Consider the following 24348-nt stretch of genomic DNA (forward strand, 5'->3'; position numbering starts at 1 on the left):
AAAAAAAAAAAAAAAAAAACCAAACACTGCACTTTCCGAGCAGTGTATTTGTACCTTAGGGAACTACTAAAATAGTACATTTCATACCCTCTATAATTCTAATTTTAGAATTCTTGAAAGACTAGAATTGAAGCATTCTTGAGATTGACCTTTGTAGAATTTTAAAACTTCCTATGAAGTTTCTTGTGTCCAATTTCAAAAAGAATCAGAGAAATGATCTTACTAGGAGAAGCAATGGTTTTGTGATACATAATTGCTTTCTATTCATCTTTCTGCTATTGAGTTTATCTGGGAGAAGAGTATGGTTTTTAATAATAAGATAGATGTATATTTTAGTCCTTCAAGTCAGGTAAGATCTTATTTGCAGTATTTTACAAAGGAGATATGACAATACAACTTTTGTACTTAGTACCTGTGTCATTAAAGTGAAACACAATTTTTTCCCTCAGACGTCTTCTCGGTGCCATATAAAAGGTAGCTGATAAAGTTTGAGGAAGGAACTATATTTTATGTAAGCATATAATGATAACTAAAAGCTATATGTTAAAAAGTGAAGGTACAGATCATTGCAACAATTTGAGTTAAAAAGTGTTAGTGTATTTAGTTATTTCTCCAGGAGATGGCACTGTTGAGCTGGCTTTTTTCTTTCCAGACTAAGACAATAGACCATTCATCTTTGTGTCACTAAACAAAGAAATATTCCTGTATAGTCCCTCTTCTCCCTCCAGCTAATCACATGCTACTGGAACTGACTGTCCTGTGATCTACTCCATGGTTGGCATAGATTAAAAAGTAATCTGTATTTTAAAAAATAATCTGACACATGGTCGTTATTGGAAAGGAACACATTGTTTGCTAGTTTTCATGGGAGTTATCTGGTCACTTCAGTAACTGAGAACCTGGAAGGGAGTTCAGTGATTTTCCCATCCTGCTCAGATGCCATTCAAAAAATATTTGTCACTTCTCTTGTCTTATTTTGGTTGTTCTGGGGGGAAATGGAAATTGTAAGTCTTTTTGTTCGCAATGAGAAGGATTTTACTGTAAACATTGAGTTGGGTGCAGTGCACCATTTTGCTCTACAATGAAGAGATTCTCATTTGGGTTTACCTCCAGTTATAATTAAAAGTAATTTTTAGTAGCTTTCTTTATCTGGGGGTAACGTTTTGCGTACTTTGCATCTATTTGCTGCTTTTTCTACTGAACAACTTGTTCTGAAGGGATGGAATTAAGGTTAAGGCCCAGAACTGGTTTTTCCGGGGCTGCATGTTCTAGAAGTTATGTGTGCAGTTTCTGCAATAAAGGGAACAGCATAAGGGTTTTGATTTATTTACTGTGGGTGGGGTGCTAATTTAGGGGTATCATATAGGTACTGAAAAACCAAGCTTATACAAATAAACTGCAGAGTTCAGGCATTTTGCCAGAGAGAAATATGCATCTATGAACCGATCATGTCAGAAGTAGGCACTGGGCCTAATGGCTAAGCCACTTTGTACCTTCAGGAAAACCAACACGTTTGGCCTAACTCCCTGTAGAAGTGGAAGGTGAGGCCATACGTGGTGGAGGGACGTGAAGCTCGCATGAGTCACGAACGCCCTGATTCTATCTTCTCCGTAGGCTTTAGCCCACACAATTCGCATTCACCTTCTTGGCAGTGAGGAGGCTGCTTCAGGAGACAATGGGCGCCCCAGTGCGCGGGGCTTAAAACCTGAAGCACCGGTTCACGACCAAGCCCCGTTTTCCAGCTGAGCGAGCTCAGGGATTCCCTTGGGAGATTTTCCTGGCGCTGCCACAACCCAAAGAATGGGGGGGGGGGGCGTCCCTGGGGGAGAGGAGACGACTAACGCAACCCAACTAGAGGATGCCGGAGGGAGCCGCGAGGGGTCGGGCGCCACGGAGCGGGGAGCTTCGTGGGCAGGGGGGAACCTTCGACTAACTCTGGAAGTCCAGCCCCGGAGACGCGGGCGAGGCGGGGGATGACCTCAGCCGTCTCTGCCACGTTCCAGCCAATCAGTCCCGCATCTTGGCATCCGAATCCAGGACCCCCGAAGCCAGAGGCGACGCGAGCCAATGAGGAGCGCGCCGGGAAAGAAGGACAGGCGGCCGGCCAATGGCGCGGAGAGGCCCGGCTGCGCGTATCCAAGGAGCGCCGCGCTCGGGTCGGGGGTGTGGCGCGGCGCCGGCGGGGGTGGGCGGGCGCCGGGCGGCAGGTGTCGGCGGCGTCGGCATTCGGCGGCGATGGAGCGGCCCCGAGCAGCTGCGGACGGCCTTGCGCGCTGGCCCCACGGCCGCGGCCTCCTCCTCCTCCTCCTCCTCGTCCTCCCGCTGCTGCCGCGCGCCGCGCTCGGCCAGGACCGGCTGGACGCGCCGCCGCCGCCCGCTGCGCCGCTGTCGCGGTGGGCCGGCCCCGTCGGGGTGAGCTGGGGGCTGCGCGCGGCCGCGCCCGGGGGCCCGTTTGCCCGCGGCCGTTGGCGCCGCAGCGCGCCCGCCGAGGACCAGGACTGCGGCCGGGTCCCGGACTTCGTCGCCAGGCTGGCCAACAACACGCACCAGGTGAGCAGGCGCCGGGCCCGGGCGCCGCCGAGACTGCGAGGTGCCGCCCGCCTGCCCGCGCCTGGCGTCTCCGCGGAGGGGACCCCGCTCGCTCGCCGCCGGCCACGGGCCGGGCGCCGGGCGGGGTCCAGGATCCAGCCCGGGAGCGGCCCTGGGACGCCGCGCCTCGCGCGGCCGTGTTTCGTCACAGGGAAGGCCGGCTGAGCCTTGCACGCATTCCGTTTTTCAAGTTGTCAAAACCTCCGGAGTGGCGTTGCTCTCCGTCTGTATAAATGATCAGGAACCAGTAGGGCTGCACCTCGCCGGGAGGGGGAGGAATAGTGACCTCTGAAGTGCCTGCAGAAGTTGGCTGCTCAGAAGCCAAGTGTGCCCCCTGGGTCAGTACTTTTCGGGTGGGTAGTGGGTGTTCCGAAATCCCAACGCAGTTGGGAGGTTACCGAGTTTATTTGCATAAGTAAAGGGAGAAGCCTGGAAATGGGATGACAGTATATATGCCCTCTCTTAAACACGCCTTCAGTTTGACCTTCTCTGTTTGCATCGGACTCTGACCAGGAAGTGTGTCCTGTAACAGGGTCTCAGCAGGTAAAGAAACACGCTGCAGAGCTTCTGCTTTGAGCTAGGTCCTAGTGGAAAACTTTTTGAATTGTGGCAGTTCCGTCCCTGGAGACAGGCAGCTCAACCCTTGTGCCCCCCTGGATTGACAAAGCCAATTGTTAGGAATGTCCTGGCTCCTTGTTACAGTACAACTTGGGCATCTTCCTCATGTTTTTTCTAGAAAGAACAATTTAACTGTCGCTACCCACATTTGCATAGCTTTTTTTTATTTTTTTACAGAGACAGAGAGTGAATCAGAGAGAGGGATAGACAGGGACAGACAGACAGGAATAGAGAGAGATGAGAAGCATCAATCAGTTTTTCATTGCACGTTGCAACACCTTAGTTGTTCATTGATTGCTTTCTCATATGTGCCTTGACCGAGGGCCTTCCGCAGACCAAGTAACCCCTTGCTGGAGCCAGCGACCTTGGGTTCAAGCTGGTGGGATTTTGCTCAAACCAGATAAGCCCGCACTCAAGCTGGCGACCTCGGGGTCTCGAACCTGGGTCCTCTGCATCCCAGTCCAACGCTCTATCCACTGCGCCACTGCCTGGTCAGGCTGCATAGCATATTTTTAATTTAATATATTTTTTCTGTTATAGCCCTTTCTCTTGCAAAAAGAGGAGCACTTGGGGACAGAGATGAGTGGCTAGCTGCGCCTGTCCTTGTATAGCCACATTCTTATCAGCCAAATCCCAGTTTTCCCTTGAACTGTGTCCCTCTGCCCGGCCTATCCCTGTTACCTATGCAGAGTTCTCAGATCTGGGACCCAGGGCAATTGCAGTGAAGGCACAAGCAGTCAGGAATAAGTCTGCTTAATGCAGTCCCAGAAGCAACTGCAGAAAGGTGGCCAGGTTAGTGCTGACTGTGGGACAGGTTGGGTGCAGATAGGTTGGAATGAGTACTGGAAAGTCTTGTTGACAAGGGAAAATCGTGTAGACTTCCACCTCACAGTGGAGTTGAGAAAGACTTCACAACACAGATGCTTAATTTACAACGGGACCACTTCCTTCCTTGAGCCAGCTGGGCACGGTTTTCTTACCTCATATTTCAGATTCTCCTCTTCCTGGTTGACATTTCTTTAGGATCTGGTGTTACTTGTCTGGATTCATTCCTTTAGTCAAAGTCTTCCCTGGTTAGTTTGAATTGATATATCATTTGTAATACATTGATTTCTGTAGCAAGAGGTTGATAAAACTGGCTGGGGGCGGGGGGGGGCATGGTTCTTAGGCCAAATCAAGAGCAGATGTGAAACCTTATTCTTTGAAGTCTGGTATGTAAAGGAACTTCCTCTATTTCTTTCATTTTATTTAGCTACTATTTCCAGTGATTTTTTTAAAAACTATTTTTTCTTCAGTCTTCTTCCAGTGACCTAATTTTAAGTTACTACTTTTGCATTTGTGAATCAGTCGTGGTCTCCTCTTCAGAGAGCCCACCCTTTCTGGGACATGCATATGTAGCAGAAGTGGAGCTACTGAGTAGTTTTCTCCTTGAGGTGGGTGAGGGAAGCAGTTCTCAGAGGCCCGCCTCCTTCTCCAGGAATTGTCACGTAGTAATCTGGTCTGCTTTTCAATTCTGTGTTTCTAACAGTCATAATAGATCATCCTGAACTGTAATGAAGAGATGCAGTGTTTTAGGACCCTTTATAAACAGAGGGAAGTAAAACTATCAGCATGCCAGGAACACTTTTTTATTAGCGATGTTGTATATACTTTGATACAGCTGGGAAACTGCCATTTAGAGTTGTGCTTCATAAAATGACAGCATTCACTTACCAAGAAAAATCGAAAGTTCTTGATACTCTTATTTGTTATAACTTCTTTGTGTCAAGCGCCATTAATTCATAATGTAATATATGAATACCCTCCAAATGCGCAACACACACTAGATGCTGGGGTATCAAGCCCCAAAGAAAAGAGACTCAGACTGGAGGATGTAAAACCTCAGAAGGCTTTAGTGAAGCTCCTGTAACTGTTTCTGTGGCTCATTTGGCTTATGAGAACATACTGAAGTTTAGCTCATCTTTTTTATTTAATGCATTTTTTTTTCTTCTTTTTCAAAGTAAGAGGAGGAGAGATAGATAGACTCCTGCATACCCCCAACCGGGATCCACCAGGCAACCCCCATCTGGGGCCAATGTTCTGCCCATCTGCTGCCATGCTCACAGCTGAGCTATTTTTAGCACCTGAGGTGGATGCTCCACTGAACCATCCTCAGTGCCCAGGGGTCATGCTCTCAAACCAATCAAGCCACGGCTACAGGAGGAGGGAGGAGAGGGGTGCGGGGGGGGGGGGGGAGAAGTAGATGGTCATTTCTGTGTGCCCTGACCAGGAATCGAACCCTGGACATTTATATGCCTGGCCAACACTCTACCACTGAGCCAACTGGCCAGGGCCTAGCTAATCTTCTTAAGAGAGCTAAGGTAGAACTAAAGATAGTGCTTTTTTATTCCTCTGGTTTTAGGAGACCTATGACCCATAAGTCAAGCTTCTTCAACATGACATCTAGCAAGTGTGCATGTGTCTTTATAAATGCTCTTTGTTACGGTCGATAAACAACCTTCCTTTTGCTTTTAACCCGAAACTATTTCATGCTACACTTTTAACTGATCCTTTAAGTGCTTGGAGTGCTCGTGTCATGTATAAGTTTTCTGTGTGCGAGAAATTGAGCATCGAAGATTTTATTAGTGTTGGCTGCTAAGTTGGATTGCTTCAAAACATTCTGCCCCTTTGAGGTTAGGCATGAAACTGTCTTAAAGAAACAGATGAAATGCTTTGTGCAGAGTTACGATGGTGGCTGACATTATTTCCTTACCGCTCGTTCCTATGTTGAGACAATTTGACAATGTCCTTAAAACTTTTCAAACTTGTGATTGATAAAGCCAGGAACTTTTGCTCATTCTCTGTCCTCCCCTGTCCTTGTCACTAACTGCATCTTTACACATCATTTCCCAACTTGTACCCCAACATCAAAGCATCTGGTTTCTTAAATAAACAGGCCCCGTAGAGAGTCTGTGTGGAACGGGTTGTCAGTCCGAGAAGAATGTGTGTGTGTTTGCTGGTACTGGCAGGCGAGTCCAGGCTGACGTGCTGACTGTGCCTCAAGGAGGCTTGAGGAGCTGCCGCCTTAGGCTGTTGTGGATCTTGTCACACCCGGGAATCTGAAGTCAGTGCCTTTGACTCCCCAGAACTTTCTGACTGCCTCATCTATTCCAGACAGCCTTTCCTCACACTGCCTTCCCCAACCTCCCACTCTCGCCCTCCAGTTCCTCTTCTCCTGAGTTGTGTTTGATCCATTCGTTTTTGGGCCAAGAAATACAATTCTTGGTTCTGGTTAATTTTACTCCTGTGCAGTAGAGTGACCAGACCTTTGACCTGAAAGGGATGTTAAAATGACTTATGCATTGGGGATTTCAGAAGTATCAGCAGATGTGATGAAGTATGTTTCTCTGGGCAAAGGTTAGTCTTCATCTGAGCTTTGGGTGAGGCAAGGGCAGAGAGCTAATGAGATGGGACAAGAGGCTCAGAGGGAAAGCAGTGTAACAATTAGATGACTTCTCTGCTGACTTAAATATTTGGGTCTGTGCATAGTGATTTTTAATTAGAAATCTGAGCCTCTTGTCTGTGAAAATAACTGGAAGAAGGCTTATTCTTCTGGTCAATCACTAACGCCCGTTTTCTTTTTGTAAGATAACAATAACAGGCCCTCCTTCCTGCTGTTCTGAGCCGATCTTTCACGTCAGGTCCACAGAGATTACTAACAGCTCCTACACTCTGTGATTTCCAACCAGTTCTTGCCAACGAGCTTTGGATTTGCAGTGAGTGACTGCAGACACTTAGCTCCCCAACTTTGTCCTAGGTGGCCTGTTACCCTTGTGTGACCCTTACGTGGAGGGCACCACTTACAGTTTAGTAGTGGTCAGAGCAGAAGGGTAGTGCCCCCTCTCCCTCCTTCCCATCCACCCCTAGCCCTCAGGTTCTGTCTTTACAGAAGTGAACTGCGTTTTGCGGCTGGGGAAGCGATGCTCAGATGGTTTATATGATTACTAATATTAAGGTAGACAAAATCACCAGCTTTGACACGTCACGAAAACCACAGCTTTTCTCACAAAGCATTGTGTGGCAGTGACTCCAAAAATATTACGACACAGAGACTGCGTTTGTAAATTTATTTTTGGTTCCCTTTTTGACCCTTTGTAACCAGTGTTTCTATTGCATCCTTTACTCTTTTTTTAAAACTTGGTGGAGCCTGACCTGTGGTGGCGCAGTGGATAAAACATCGACCTGGAAATGCTGAGGTTGCCGGTTCAAAACCCTGGGCTTGCCTGGTCAAGGCACATATGGGAGTTGATGCTTCCAGCTCCTCCCCCTCCTTTTTCTCTGTCTCTCTCTCCTCTCTCTCCCTCTCTGTCTCTCTCTCCTCTCTAAAAATAAAAAAAAAATAAAAAAAATAAAAACCTTAGTGAAAACTGTTCTTCCCACTGCCTGTGGCCTCACTGATCTGTATGTAGGTGGTTTTGAGGACTAATGGGGCTTCACGAACAAGCTGCTGGGTTTCAGTGAGTTCTTGGCGGGGTTTTATTGTCGTTGCAGTGGTGGGTGACTGCAATCAGAGTAGGGGTAGTGATATGTGGCTTTAAGCTAGCGGGGTTAAATGACTCTCTGACGGACCCTTGAGCCCTGTGGAGGTTGGTAGGTGAATGCTGGAAACGTGGGTATTTTGCTTTGTTTTGTCTAAGCACTCAGGCTCTCTCCCTCTCTACTTTCACCCACAGCCTCAGGAAACCACAGTGAAAACAAAATCTTCCATTCGGAGCCTGTGGTGTTTTGCTGAGAAATTTTTCTGTGAATGTCATTTATTTTGTGTTTTGCATTTCCGTATCTGGCCCCCAGAACTTCGTCTACACTATTTGAGAAGTTTTGGACTAGATTTAAAATGTCTAAAATAATTTTGTGATTCATAAGGAAGAAGAGGAGGCCAGAGGTTGTGATCACAAATGTTTATTGGTTGATTCCAAATTTAGAAGCAAATTGGGGCTGTTCTGCATCCCAGTTGAACTTGACCGTAGCCTGGATTTCACATCTGGGGGTGATTTGTTACCACCTCCAGAGCTTGCTTCAGTGAATGAAGTACAAGTGCTCTTAAAGATAGCAGGAGTTGGTTTTTTTCTTCCGTATAATTATGAAAGACATTTAATCTTGTTTTTTGGTTAATAGCTTATTGTTCCTTGTCGGCTGAAAAATCTAATGCTAATAAAAGCTACTAGCTTGGATAGTCTGAAACAGACCCATTAGATAAATAATAAATTTGATTTTTTTTCCTTTTCTCCACGTATTCTGGCAGAACTGGGGCTTTTATTCCTCTGGTCCTGGCTGCTTGTGTGTGTGGAAGTCGATGGCTAGCTTACCATTAGTATACTCAGCCCTGTGCTAGTCAGACTTACATGTGATTCACTGGCTTGATTTATTTTCATCAGATGAAAATGTATGTTCTTTTCCTTCTAGGGCTTATGAGTACTGTCTGTCTTATGTTTGCTTTTCTTAAGAGCTTTGTTTTGTATGTTCTAAGAAACTAAGTGCCATTGTTGTACTTGAGCCAGCTTGCAAGTCTGGTTTACGGGTAGGATCACCCTAAGGGACCAAGAGAAACTGAGCGGGGGAGGGAAACTTTAACTACCTTCAGTACTTCCCAGACAAGATAGTTCAAATCAGATGTTTATCTGGTACCTGCTGTTTGTCAAAGGGACTCAGATCACGGCACGGTGGGTACAGAGCTCAGAGGCCTATCTCAGTGACAGCTTGAGTCCCCGCTCTTGGGCTCCATAGCTTTGTGATCATGGACAGTCATTTCTCTAACCTTCATAGTTGTTGTTTTGTTTTGTTCTTTTAAACTAGAGAAACAGAATTACGATTATTTGGAGGGGCAAATGAGAAGTTTTGTCAAGATGTTTTGTTGAATATATTTTCATTCATTGAAACACCTACTGAACTACATCCAGTGGAGTCCAGGCCTGTGCATTAGCAGAGTTCAACGTAAAGATATCCACGTGGATGTCGCTGGGAGGATTCAGGTGTTCAGAGTCTGCTTGCGGAGAGTTGGGAAGAACTGTGAAGAAGGCATGGCTACTACCATGCGGGTGGTCTGGGACGGGCTCAGGGGCCAAGAGAAGACCCTGCTGGTGGAGGTGATTCCGGGAGATCCTGGCGGTGGGGAATCAGAGCATGCTCGGGGGTCAGTGGGAGAAGTGGCTGAGAAGTATGACTGAGGTTTCCAGGAAAACATACAGAGAGGCAGAAAAAGACTGCTGGGGGGTGGGGGGTGCAAAGAGAGGAACAGGTGGGGAGTTTGGCATTCGGACTTGCTGGGGAAAGTGTTTCAACAGATAGTGCTTAACGCGAGGCTAGCGCTGAAGGAGCCAGAGGTGGAGGTGGGAGCCAAACAGTTACCTCCAGAGGGACCATTGCTGTGGTCCTGGAAGAGTCTGTCCGGAGGACAGCAGAAGAGAGGACCATCTTGTACGCTCCAGGCGCTGCGGGTTCCCAGGAACGCCTGGGCTCCTGCCCCTCGCTGCCGATGCCGGAGAATGTGAGCCCAGGCCCAGAGGCCCAGGAGCTGCAGGACAGTGAAACCTGCCAATGGCTTCTCTTTTCTGCATATTTGTGAACAAGGATAAGCTGGTACTCTTGCTGAGAATGTGCTTAACAGTTTTGAATCATAGATTGTTATTCTGATTAGCTGGTCCGTCTCTTTTACTGATGTGGCTAATCAGTGGTTTCAACCTTTTCACCCTTGGGGACTGGTGAAAATAGAATTATTTTCGGACCGCTAAGGCGGAAATCACCCTGAGCATAAGTGAATTCACCTAAGATCATTGGGTCTGTAATCTTCATACAACGTCAGGTGGTTAAGTCTTTCCCAGACCGGCTCAGAATTTCTGGCGGACTGGCCGTGGCCCTGCAGGTAGCGGCTGAAAACTGCGGTGTGGAGCTCGTGTCCCAGCAAGGTGCGCCTCCATTGGAAGTGTCTCACAGAGGTGTTTTAAATCAGTGTTTGCTTTAGGGATAAGGTAGAGTTATAGACCCCATTGTAAGTCATATACTTATGAATTCTTCTCTGTTCATTAATAGTCACGGCACCCTCCGCAGAGCTGTTAGCTTCTTAAGCCTCAGGGCCCCATCATATAAAATGATGCATTAGCATGAGTCTGAAGAGAAAATATTTTGAAAACCTTCAAGTACCAAATACATGTGATTTATGTCATTTCCTTTAAAATGTTTTTATTGATTGATTTGGGAGAGAGAGAGAAACACTGATTTGTTGCTCCACTCATTTATGCATTCATTGGTTGATTCCTGTATGTGCCCTGGCCGGGGATTGAACCCTCAACCTTGGTGTGTGTGGACAGCGCTTTAACCAACTGAACTACTGGGCCAGGGCCATGTCATTTCTTAATAAGCCTGTTGATCTGTTACTGTGTCCACAGGGCCCAACTGTCAGCCAAATAACCCTGAAAAATACCAACTCCAGAGGAACAGTGCATAAAAGGGCAGAGATGAGGCATACATGTATTTGGTTTTATCACTTGGCGGGGTTGGGCTGCAGGCTTGGGCGGGGGTGGTAAGAATGATCGTGAGTCAAGGTTGGCAGAAATGTAAGAAGCATATGTGTTCTTTTTTTAAAATCATGATTGCATCAAAATTTTAGCTTGTTAATATGATTGATAGTTCTTGGAGGCAGTGATTAGGAGGCAGCATGGTCTCAGGTCGGACCGGCATTCACACGTCGGTGGTGACTGTGGACAGATTAATCTCAGTGAGCCTTACTTTTCTCATCTATAAAATGGGTACACTAATGTCTATCTCTTAGGGGCACTGTGAAGGTTAAATGAAACAGTGTGGGATACAGTATGTCTTTATCCATTATCCGAGGGTATCTTACAGTGCTTATCTCCATAAAGTTTCTGCTGCGCATATATTTGCATATGTGCTTACATTTTTTTCTTAGCTATATTATCCCTAGAGAATTGTTATGAGTATTCATAGGCACCAAATCTGGATTAAGAAATACATACTACTTATGTCTTTGGATTTAGGGTTAAGAAAAAGAGGGTACAGTGAAGGAGAAAATACTAATCCTACTGTCACCAGTTACCTGGTATCTGGTTATGATGGTTTCATTATATCAAGTTATTTACTTATGGTTTTAAAGAACTTACAGTTATAAAAAATAAGACTACTTATAATTCAGTAACTGTTTCTCCTTGGCCATGGTTTTCGGTCCCAGCTCTGAAATAACAGCTGGCTGACTTCGCCCTCCTTCACTAGCTGAGCGGCCGCAGCTGGCTTTGCACTGCGCTAACCCCGGCAGAGTGCTGAGACACACTAATGAGATGTGCTGGGTGCTTCTCAAGAACTCGGCTTGGAAGCATGCAAGGCCAGAGTGTTAACCTAACTGTTTTTATTATGTACTTATCTCTTTAAGATTTCGCCACTTTCTGGCCTGTGTTAACCCGGTGTTCCAGGTAAAGTGACCTTCTCACCGGTCCCTGTTGCCCACCAGGTGCCCTGTTCGGAGGGCATTCCTCCTGTCCGAATGCCCTCTAGCTGGTCTGTTTGTTTTTCTCATCTCTCCTACAACATTAACCATGTCATGTAATCCCGCACTGAAAGATAGCATTCTGTCTTGTGTTCACTTTGGTTTATTGAATGTTTCTTGCCCAGATTATAAACTCTTTAAAGGTAGGGGCCACATTTGTTCTAGGAGTCCTTCCCCGCTTGTCCTCACACAATGCTGGGGAAAGCGTAGTCATTAAGTGTGCAGCCTGGAGTCAGACATGAGTCTGAATCTTTGTTTTGCCACTTACTAGCTGTGCAACTTAGGGCAAATTACTTACCCTCTCTGAGCCTGCTTCTTCATCTGTGAAGTAGCAGTGGTGCTTATAGATCCTAAGTGCTCAGTGAAGATCCGTACTGCTATTGTTAGTCTTTAATTCAGCGGTCAGTTATCGAGCACCTGCCATGTGTTGGGCTCTGTGGCTCCTGGCCCTGGGAACTGATGTGGAACATGGCAGACAAGGTCCCTGTGGAGAAAACAGACATACAAACACATAATGATCAATATGGTAAGTACAGAGAACAACAAACGTAATTACAGGAGAATGATCGAGGGAGGTCTTTTTAGTCTGGGACATTAGAAAGGACTTCTGAGAAATTATTTAAACTGATACTTGAAGATGAATAGAATTTTCACCAGTAGGAGTGTCCCAGGCAGAGAGAACAGCATGTTCAAAGGCCTGGGGCTAGAGAGCACTTGGTGTGTGCCCAGAGATCTGGAGGAAGGCCAGCGTGGTGGCTGGGGGGGGGGGGGGGTAGTGGTTTGTCCCCAACCTGGGGGGTGAGCAGGGAGCCTGTACAGCTCAGTCAGCGGCAACTGGGGCACATCCTTCATCACTTCCTTTTCTCTGAAGTGGGACTGAAATGTAAAAATTAAATGCTCGCAGCTTTGCAAACTAGCTCATTTATTGGCCACGATTCTGAATGAATGAATTATCTCATGAAAGTGAATTTTTCTAAAGCTAAGCTGACCCTTTTAAGTGCCAAAGGTTTTGTTGTTGTTTTAATGGAAAATTTTCTGAAAACTTCTCTGCCTTCTTAGTCATCCATATGATCCTGATCGTGGAGATTACATTATGCTATGGCACGACTCACATTAATGGCACTAATGCCCTCGAGGGCTGTTGAGATATGTGGGATTGTTTTCTCTTATTTCGAGTGGCCCAGATTTATAAGCGTAGTGCCATTGTCTGGCTGGAGTTTACTTTTTTTCCCCTGCAGAAATCATAGTCCCTTTGCAACATCCTGTTCCTTTTGCTGCTGCCCCTTTCTTTAGATACACTACCCCCAAATTGATTTGCTTCTCCTGGACTGGAGGCTGAAAAAAGAGATTACTAATTTTAGGCAATTCTAACAAGCTTAGCAAATTGATTCAGAGTAACGGTCTGCAAGTTTCTCCGAGCAGCCAAATGAGTGGCTTTCTATTGCACGGCCGGTGGGATGTGAGGTCTCCCTCGCTTCCTCTGTGAGCAGCCAGGTTGTGGAGATTTCTAGGTGGTGGAGGCTGCTGTTGCCCTCTGCTTTTAACACTAGAGTATTGTCCAGCGGGGAGCTGATTTTTGTTGTTGTTGTTGTTGTTGTTTAATGAAGACAGAATAGTTGGCAAAGCAAGCTGAGAGAGGTGAATGATGAGTCATGAGTTTTAAAGCTTTTAAAGGGACTAGAGATGTTGCCATTCCAGCTCCCCTGGCCTTTGTGGTGTGATCAGGTAGGTTCACAAGCCTTCAGGCAAGGCTGGAATGAAAATTTAGGTTCACTACTAGCTCAGGGCTCACCTCTATCAGCTGCCTCAGACAATTCTGAATAATTGAATAGCTTTGAAAAGTTGTATAAGAGTTTATGTTTAGCCTTTTCATTTCTAAGAATAGTCTTCCTGAGAACAAGAACATTTGTGATCTTATTTTTGGCTCATGTTTTCATGACCCTAGCAGTGCCGTACTTGACGGAACAGGATTCTGGGAGTCTGTCTTCCTGCCTGCAGAGCATCGCCAGGGCCGGGCCCAGGCCCCTCTCGCGCACATCACTGTGTCGTCTGACCCTGTGTTCCCGTTCTTTGTGGGATCACCAGTGTCTTGCCTTTGTATGTTATTTTATTTGATTCTTCTTATTCCAGTGAATGAAGGAGCATAATTCAGTTTTACTCCTGAGGAGATGGCTTCCCAAGAGAGAAAATGATTTGTGCCCACTTCCCCAACCAGTTAGTTACTGCACTCGGCTTTTTTTTTTTTTTACAGAGACAGAGAGAGAGTCAGAGAGAGGGATAGATAGGGACAAACAGACAGGAAGGGAGAGAGATGAGAAGCATCAATCATCAGTTTTTCGTTGCAACACCTTAGTTGTTCAGTGATTGCTTTCTCATATGTGCCTTGACTGTGGGCCTTCAGCAGACCGAGTAACCCCTTGCTCAAGGCAGCAACCTTGGGTCCAAGCTGGTGAGCTCTTTTTTTGCTCAAGCCAGATGAGCCCGTGCTCAAGCTGGCGACCTTGGGGTCTCGAACCCGGGTCCTTGGCATCCTAGTCCGACGCTCTATCCACTGCGCCACTGCCTGGTCAGGCTGCACTCGGCTTTAACACCCCTTTGTGGCTTCCTTTTCCCTGGAACAGGCTGTCTTCTGTAGATGAGTGTCCAGCATGTTTAGCCTTAACTTTTAGACTTCTGTAAGAAGCGTGTTTAAAGCTCCATAAGCACAGAGCGTGGATGTCCACTGCTCTTTCCCGAGCTCCAGATCGGGTCCTGCACATGGTAGGCACCCTCTTGTATTTGTTGAAAGCAGGAGTGTGTGTGAATTCACTCCCTTGTTTACTTGCCAGAGAGGTTGTTCCTGGTGGCAAGATGGTCGGGTCATCTGCATGTGTCAGGCTTTTTTAGTTTATTGGGGTGACATTGGTTAACAAAACTACCCAAGTCTCAACTGTGCCACTCAACAAAAGTCATCTGCATACTGTGTCGTGTGCCCATTGCCCAAAGTAAACTCTTTCCCCCGCCATTCATGCCCCTTTGCCCCTCTGCCACCCCAGCCCCTTTCCCTCTGGCTGTAACCGTACTGTTGTCTGTCATGTGTTGTAGGCTTCATCCCTCCACCTTTTCTTCAGCCAGCCCCCTGACAGCTGTCAGTCTGCTCTGTTTCTGTGCTTCTGTTTCTATTTTGTTTGTTAAATTATTTTGTTTAGATTACACATGTAAGTGAAATCATATGGTACTCGTCTTTCTCTGACTGGTTTATTTCACTTAGCATAATAATCTCCAGGTCTATCCATGCTGTTACAAAAAGTAAGATGTCCTTTTTTACAGCTGAGTAGTATTCCACTGTGTAAATATACCACAGCATTTTTATCCACTATTTACTGATGGACACTTGGGCTGCTTCCAGATCTTGGCTGTTGTAAATAATGCTGCAGTGAACATAGGGGTGCATGTATTCTTTCAAATTAGTGTTGTGAGTTTCTTCAGATATATTCCCAAAAGTGGAATCTCTGAGTCAAGAGGCAGTTCCATTTTTAATTTTTTGATATAATTTTCCACACTGTTTTCCACGGGGGCTGCACCAGTCTGCATTCCCACTTAAAGTAGTACACGAGAGTTCCCTTTTCTCCACATCCTCGCCAGCACTTGTTGTTTGTTGATTTATTGATGAAAGCCATTCTGACAGGTATGAGATGATATCTCATTGTGGTTTTAATTTGCATTTCTCTGATGATTAGTGACGTTGAGCATCTTTTCACATGTTTATTGGCCATCTGTATGTCCTCTTTAGAGAAGTGTCTATTCAGCTCCTTTACCTGTTTTTTAATTGGATTGTCTGTTTTCTTGGTGCTGAGTTGTATAAATTCTTTATATATTTTGGATATTAACGCTTATCAGATGTGTCATTGGTGAATATGGTCTCCCATTCATTGGGTGCCTTTTCATTTTGTAGATGTCTTCCTTCACTGTGCTGCATGTGTCTTTTAAACTGGGGCTTGCCACACGACACTGACCCAGCTCGGGCATGCCCACGGCAGTTCTTTCAGTATTTTACTTTGATCAGGTGTGTAACTAAAGATAGGCAGAAGTTTCTCATTACCAAGTTTTTTCCAAGCTACAGTGACTCTCGGGACCATGGTTAAGTTCTCCAAGCTATAGTAACAGTAATTTAATTAGGCTTCTGGTTTAATTAGATATGAAGACAAAGTTATTTCTGAGAAAAACGTTGTGTTTTAGAGATTAGCCACATGACCACAGAAATGGACATAAAATGTGTGCCCGTCAGGCTTTACAGTGATCGGCGGTAGACGCGTGGGTGGGCCTTGCAGTCAGTAGTTCTCAAAGTGGACATATTTCGGAGGAGGCGGTGCAGGCTGCCCCCCTACTTCTAATGTATGAGTCCCTGAAGACCAGTTTGGCTATAAATGCCAGCCAGTGGCTCCCTGCTGCCCAGATCTCCCCTCTGGGGGCAGTCAATGGTTGTCAGTGCCTCTGGGACACTACCAATCACCATTCAACAGGTAATGGACGAGAGGCTCTGAATGTGGCTCTGGAAAGGTCAGTGTCACTGAATAATGATGTTAGGATGTCTGCCTTAAATTAAATCAAGACCACCTGTGTTAGTGTGGCTCAGGGTAGCAGGGCTCTCTCTCTGGCTTAGCCCATAACATTCTGTTACATCTGTTAGCTGGTGTAACAAGAAGAAACTGACATGGTCTGTGAGTACTTTTCCCCCCCCATTGGCTTGGAAGGGAATTGAGGGGGGTGTGAAGAGAGAGAGGGAAGTATCATCTCATTGTTTCACTTAGTTGTCCCATTTAGTTGTGCACTCATTGGTTAGGTGCCCTGACCCAGGGTTGAACCTGCAACCTCTGGAACGCTGGGTCGATGCTTTATCCACTGACCCCCCCAGCCAGCGCTCTGGCAGTACTCCTTATACCAGTCTTTCATAGATCTTTTTGTTTTTTCAAAATAAAAATAAATTATGTTTTAATTTTAGAAAAATGATTTCTGCCTGACCTAGCGGTGGCGCATAGGGTAGAATGTCAGACTGGGACACAGAGGACTCAAGTTCAAAACCCCAAGGTCGCTGGCTTGAGCACAGGTTCATTCTGCTTGAATGCCAGCTTACCAGCTTGAGCACGGGGTTGCTGGCTTGAGTGTGGGATCATAGACATGACCCCATAGTCGCTGGCTTGAGCCCAGAGGTCGCTGGCTTGAGCCCAAAGGTCTCTGGCTTGAGCCCAAGGTCACTGACTTGAGCAAGGGGTCACTCTCGCTGCTGTAGCTCCCTGGTTAAGGCTCACGTGAGAAAGCAATCAATGAACAGCTAAGGTGCCACAATGAAGAATTGATGCTTCTTATCTCTGTTTCTTCCTGTCTGTCCTTTCTGTCGCTCTGTCTCTGTCACAAAAAAAATGATTCCTGCTAATTGGAGGTAGCATTGTCATAAATTCTACCACTTAGAGATTGTTGTTAATATATATATATATATATATATATATATATATATTTTTTTTTTTTTTTTTTTTTTTTTTTTTTTGTATCTTTCTGAAGCTGGAAACGGGGAGAGACAGACAGACTCCTGCATGCGCCCGACCAGGATTCACCTGGCACGCCCACCAGGGGGGCGACGCTCTGCCCACCAGGGGGCAATGCTCTGCCCCTCTGGGGCGTCGCTCTGTTGCATCCAGAGCCACTCTAGCGCCTGGGGCAGAGGCCAAGGAGCCATCCCCAGCGCCCGGGCCATCTTTGCTCCAATGGAGCCTCGCTGCGGGAGGGGAAGAGAGAGACAGAGAGGAAGGAGAGGGGGAGGGGTGGAGAAGCAGATGGGCGCTTCTCCTATGTGCCCTGGCTGGGAATCGAACCCGGGACTTCTGCACACCAGGCCAACACTCTACCACTGAGCCAACCGGCCAGGGCCTGTTGTTAATATTTTGAAGACCATCCTTCCAGATAGTTTTCAGCATAAATACACACATGCAGGATTTTACATGCTATTCTATAATCTACTTCTTACTCCAACATGGCATGAATATCTTTCAATGTCAGTAAATAATTGAAATATTTTCAGTAGTATCTGGTACATTGTTTTATTGCATAACATGAATTATTTAACAAAGTTTCAGTTCTTCATCTAGAACGTACAGATATAGTAATATCTCAAGGGGTTGTTATGTGGATTAAATGATAATGTATGTAAGTTGCTTAGGACAAAAAATGGCCTTCAGGAGGTGCTGAGTAGTAGTTAGCTGCAACAAACATCCAAGTGTATAATATCTTTTGCAGAGGTGTGTGATTATCCTCCTAGGATAAATTCCTAAGAGTGGCATTGCTGGGTTACATGGTGTGGGCATTTTCAGTTGGAATTCACACTGCCGTATAGCTCTCCAGAAGAGTTGTGGCCGTTTATGTATTCTCACCCACAGTGCACACAGGTGCTCTGGTTGCCACCCCTCACTCTTAGAGAGAGAGAGAGACAGAGACAGGAAGGGAGAGAGATGAGAAGCATCAACTTGTAGTTGCTGCACTTTAGTTGTTCATAGATTACTTTCTCATATGTGCCTTGGTGGGGAGGCTACAGCAGAGTGAGTGACCCCTTGCTCAAGCCAGTGACCATAGGATCATGTCTATGATGCCACGCTCAAGCCGGCGAGCCCACACGTAAGGCAGTGACCTCAGGATTTCAAACCTGTGTCCTCAGTGTGCCATGTCAGTGCTCTATCCACTGCACTACTACCTGGTCAGGCTGGATAGATACATTTTGTCAAGCTTTCCTGAAAGGTAGAAAATGTCATCACATTATTTTTCTTTGATTACTAGTGAGATTAAATAACTTTACATATCTTATTGGCCATTTCTATGTCCTTTTGTGAATTGCTAGTTTGTGTCCTTTGCCTATTTTATTTTGAAGGCTTTGCCTTTTTTTTATTTATTTGAAAACTCTCTCTAAATTAAACCTTGTCATGTTGCAAAATTTTTTTCCAATTTTTTAAAAAAATTGCTCTTTGGTATTTTGCTATTAAAATTTTTTTTGTGTAGTCAAAGTAATCTATTGTGGGTTATGGTTTTTGTATCACTTTTTTGTAATGGTCTTTTCCTTCTAAGATTATAAAAATCTTTACTCATACTTCCAGGATTTTTATAATTTAATTTTTTATATTTAAATCTTTGTTCTATGTGGAATTTATTTGGGAGTGGGGTAAGAAGGATATTAGGAATCTAGCTTTTAATTTTTTTCAAATAGGTAGTTTTTTTTTCATCTCTTTCACCACTAACATGCACACAGGTGCTCTGCCCCTCTGGGGCGTCGCTCTGTTGAAATCATACACCAGTGATTTTCAACTGATGTGCCACAAGGACTTTTAAAACATGCAATACCTGACTATTTAATCAGGGAGCACTGACCTCTTTTCCCTTAGATTGTCAAATACAATGATGACAACAGCCAACACATCAATAGCCATCCAGTGTGAATAAATCAAAATTATACCTATTTTTTTGTCACATCAGCAAAAAATATATTTTTTGATGTGCTGCAGGATTTTACTAATTAGCGTGTGTATACCATGAGATGAAAAAGGTTGAAAATCACTGTCATACAGTAAAAGGAACCTCACCCAGTCTTGGACTTTGTTTTGTTCCATTGATCTGGTTTGTCCCTGTGCCAGTAACTGTGCTAGGAGACTGAATCAGACTCTCAATGTGGCAAATTTCATGTCCATCCGCTCCTGATAGATGAAGTAACATTTTCCATAGCTAGTCTTAAATTTCCTGGTTTCTGAGCTTCCTCCCCTAGAATGTGATGAAGTAATCTGAATTACCGTATCTACCATGGGGCCCCACTGAATACTGACTTTTGGCTTGTTAATCACACAAACAGCATATTTACATGATTTTCCATAATTTTGACCTGCTTCTAGAGCATATATTTGGCTGACTGCTTAACAATAGATAGTGGCCAGATCATGTTCTCTTTATGCTAAATAATCTGCCTCCTATGCATACTATATTAGAGCATCACAGCTATTGGTCCCCAGAAATAAAACAGGCTTCAGATCACCTGACTAGCCTGACCAGGCAGTGGTGCAGTGGATAGAATGTCGGACTGGGACCCAGAGGACCCAGGTTTGAAGCCCCGAGGTCACTGGCTTGAGCATGGGCTCATCCGGCTTGAGTGCCAGCTCACCAGTTTGAGCTCGGGTTTGCTGACTTGAGCGTGGGATCATAGACATGACCCCATGGTTGCTGGCTTGAGCCCGAGGTCGCTGGCTTGAGCAAGGGGTCACTGGCTTGGCTGTAGCTCCCCCGTCAAGGCACATATGAGAACCAACCAGTGAACAACTAAAGTGAAGCAACTGTGAATTGATACTTCTCATCTCTCACCTCCCTCTCTCTCCCTTCCTGTCTCTCTCTCTCTCTCTCAAATCAATCAATCAAAAATAGATTGATTAGATATTAAAAAAAAAAAGACAAAAACACGCTTCAAATCTCCCCCACCTTGTCCATTTCAATTGTGGTGTACACAGACAGCTAACATGTAACATCATTTTGTAACAGTGCTTGAGGTAGACATTCACTCTGCTTTCTGTTTGTTGGACTTGACTCCTAAATGTTTTTGTATGTTTTGTACTTTAATACTGTAGGATATTCATTGGTAGTATTGTGTTGGAGGTTTGGGGTTTTCTTTTCCTACAGAGATGATTCTTCCTTTCAGTTCTTTGTAGCTACAAGTTTTTATCCTCTGCTCATATTTCTTTAATTCATCTTACTTTGCCTTGAGTAGAACAATTGAGCCATAACTTATTGGTTGATTCTGTTCAACTGTATATATCACTGGAAACTATGCCTGTTTGAGTGAGTGACCCTGTGGCCTGTCTCAGCTTCCTTTGGGTATTTTGAGCAGAAGTACTTGTCATCTCTCACACATTTCCTTTTTTCTATTTTTTTTTTAAGTGAGAGGAGGGGAGATAGACAAACTCCACATGTGCCCTGCCTGGATCCACCCAGCAGTCCCGTCTGGGGCTGATGCTCCAGTACTGAGTTATTCTTAGCATCTGAGGCCGACGTGCTTGGACCGACCAAACCATCCTCAGCGCCCAGGGCTTATGCTCAAACCAGCAGAGTCACTGGCGGTAGGGGAAGAGGGAGAGAAGGGGGGAGGGAGGGGAGAAACAGATGGTTGCTTCTCCTGTGTGTCCTGACCAGGAATTGAACCCAGGACGTCCATACACCGGGCCTATGCTCTCTCCGCTGAGCCATCAGCCAGGGCCCCTTTTCTCTATTTTTATTATTCCCACCTTAACTTTGTTTATCCTGATTTGAAATTCTTGTTTAACAATACTTAATAGCATCTACTGTATACTCACCACTTTACTAGTGGGCAATATTCACATATTTTATTTGTGTTACCCTTTGAAATTTCTCAAAATCCTTGCATATGTCTTCATGTGTGTTCTTGCTGCAAGCTGCCTTCTGCCGCCATCTTGCTATTGCTTCTGTGTGCTCCCCCCTCTGTGAGCCCTGCTTCAACCTCAGTATGCAAACCTTTATTTCTTCACACTCATATATTATATTTGAATTTCTCTTATGTATAGTCCATTCCTGACCAGTGCCTCTAAACACTTCGATGGGTTCAGAGCATCTTTGGCCATTTTTGATTGTGTGGGTGGATTGATGGTAACTGCAGTTGATAGTGGCTGTAACCTCAGTGTCCTCCCTAGACCACCAACGAGAGAGACATCTGGGCTCTGCCTGGGTTCCCCGCCCTGCCCTGGCCTGGAAATTCTCTCCAGACCACTGCCTAGGGCAGATGTAGGCTCTTGTTTCTTGTCCTTTGTTGCCTGAAGTTCAGTGTCTTGAAAACTATCATCTTGTCTAGTTTGTGTTTTTTCAGCTGGGAAGATCGATCTCTGGTCCCTGTTACTCTATCTTGACCAGAAGCAGAAGTCCTCCTAGAATAGAATTTCTTATATTTTATACTTATTTCTGTCATGGGGAAATTGTCTTTTCACTCTATCATCCTCCTTTTTAGAGCTTCACAAGTAATTCTTAAATAAAATGACTTTAATGTTTATTGACTGCCTTTCATGTACTACATTATACATTTTTTGCTAAAATGAATAGGCTCGGTTCCGGTACCAGATGGGCTTCAGGTCCAGTCAGGGAGGCAGACATGTTCTTATTGCTATAATTAAAAATACGGTATTTCATTAAATATTTTAACACACCATTTGGTTCAGAATATTTTTTTCTTATTTTCCTCCTTAAAACCCTAGATGTGTCTTATGGTCAGGTACATCTTATGGAGCAAAAAATATGGTAGTAATAATAATAATAATAAAAGTGATACATATTCTGAACTAGCTGAGATGCCACCACAATGTAGAGTGACATGTACATTGTTAAATTACGATAAATGATTAAGCATTAGAATTGATGGCCTTTTGCTGACACTTGTGAATTTTGTCTCCTAGGCTTGACCAGGATTGCTCCCCCTTCCTGGTCATCTGTAACCCTCCTGTTGAAGGGGTACAGCTGGATCTGTGCTCTGGGTACCCCAGTTCTCCTGGGTTTGCCTCTTCTCCATATGACCTTTTTCTTTCTACCCAAGCCTTGGTCTGTTGTTAAATCTGATTTCCTTTTTGTCTTTTACTTCCACCAGTGTAAGAGTGTTGAAGACCGAAAATTTTAAAACTAGCTGCATTTGCTGAGGACAGATGAGTTTTTTTCAGTGAATTTGTTTGTTTTCAAACGGAAAATGTCACTGGCTGTTGGGAAGGGAAAGGTGCAAGGGTTAGGAGCAGCAGCAGACCACAATTACAGTTAATAATAAGTCTGACCTACATTTCCAAAGGAGCTCTATGGATGATGACTGAGGTCTCTACTCTCCTTGGAATTGTTTAGGTGAAGCTGCGGGTTGCTAGTGACATCCAGTAATCTCTCCCGTGTGTGACTGGGCAGGCAGTAGAAATGTGAGCCATGCCAGTGTGTCCTGACTGCATCTCCGAAGTGAAAGGTGGTTCTGGCTGGCTCAGGACGAACTAACTACTGTGGCTGATCAAGATAGCCAGACTCCAGCGGTGGAATTTTCTTTTATCCCCAGTCAGTTGCTGTGACCAGAGCCTTCCTTGGAAAGATAGCCTGTGTTTAGATGACTGTCAGCCGTGTGGTCTGTCTGATGGTTGTGGTAGCTCTGGATATTTCTGCTTCTCCTCAAGGAGCTCATTGATGTAATTTCAGACACTGTCCTCACTCAACAGAACATGCCGTCTTGCTCTGTGCGGAATATCTTACAAGACACATTGCTGTGTCAGTTTTTAAGCCTCTGGTTCCAGATGTCTCTAGCAGCCCTATTTTTTCACAGATGGCTGGCCCATTTGTGTGTATGAATAGCCTTTCTGTCCTGCAGAGGCTGTGAGAAGCCCTGCCCGAGCGAGAGCTCACCAGCGTGTACTAAGCAGGCCCTCTGAGGCTCCGATTGTACCATTTACAGAGATTGGAGAAGAGACTCTGCTGACCTCAACGGTACTTCCAGCCAAGGGGAAATAGAATAGGTGAGCTCAGAAGTGCACTGAGGAAGACCACAAAAGAAATGAGAAGATAAACAAGATAGTTTGTGTTCTGAGTTCTGTTCCTTCGTCCGTCTCTGTTGGGATTGGCGGCTGGAGTGAATCAGAGGCTGGCACCCCACCATTTATAGACATGTTCTATTTTGAGATTGAGTTGTGGTTTGGGGAGGATGTATAACCATTTTCAACACATGCTTTTGAGTGTGCAAAGTATTGTAGGCACAGGGAACACCAGAAAGTATAGTTATGTCCTCTGCTTCTAAGGAACTGCTCCTGTGTGGAAAAGCAGGGCATGTTTAAGATTTAAAAATCTTAAGAAGATATATTTTCATAAGAGAAAAGCATAATCATCCCCAGTGAGTAGAAACATAAACTAAACTGTTAACTGCTCTGGGGAGTGGGGCCTGGGCTGCAGGGACACGCGGCAGATGAAGAGGGGGCACCTCTCTCTTTCTGTACACATTTCTGTACGATTGGAAGTTTTCACCAAGTGCCAATATAGCTTTTTTGGAATTCTTTATCCATCAAAAATAAAAATAAAAAAAAAATAGAGAGACTAGAAGTTTATAAACATAAAGTTTACCTTGAATATCTCTACGTGATAGGATTATGAAAGATTTATATTTTTTTCATTATACCCCCCTATCGTTTTCTTTTTTTTTTTTTTAATATTTATTTATTTATTTATTTTTTACAGAGACAGTGAGTCAGAGAGAGGGATAGACAGGGACAGACAGACAGGAACGGAGAGAGATGAGAAGCATCAATCATTAGTTTTTCATTGCGCGTTGCAATACCTTAATTGTTCATTGATTGCTTTCTCATATGTGCCTTGACCATGGGCCTTCAGCAGACCGAGTAACCCCTTGCTGGAGCCAGCGACCTTGGGTTCAAGCTGGTGGGCTTTTCCTCAAACCAGATGAGCCCGCACTCAAGCTGGCGACCTCGGGGTCTCGAACCTGGGTCCTCTGCATCCCAGTCCAATGCTCTATCCACTGCGCCACCGCCTGGTCAGGCTACCCCCCTATCGTTTTCTATAATGGATATATATTATTT

General features: G+C 45.1%; 1 protein-coding gene across 2 annotated transcripts in view; it reads left to right on the forward strand.

Annotated features, from left to right (window-relative positions):
• Positions 1-2160: 2160 nt before the first annotated feature.
• SORT1 (sortilin 1) overlaps positions 2161-24348 on the forward strand; it is a 71525-nt gene continuing 49337 nt past the window's right edge. For both annotated transcript variants that reach the window (XM_066353391.1, XM_066353392.1), the window contains exon 1: positions 2161-2550. In XM_066353391.1, coding sequence (XP_066209488.1) covers positions 2236-2550 — 315 coding nt within the window. In that variant the 5' untranslated portion in view covers positions 2161-2235. The remainder of the gene's footprint in view (positions 2551-24348) is intronic.

This window comes from Saccopteryx leptura, chromosome 11, assembly GCF_036850995.1.
Source record: "Saccopteryx leptura isolate mSacLep1 chromosome 11, mSacLep1_pri_phased_curated, whole genome shotgun sequence".
Classification (NCBI taxonomy): domain Eukaryota; kingdom Metazoa; phylum Chordata; class Mammalia; order Chiroptera; family Emballonuridae; genus Saccopteryx; species Saccopteryx leptura.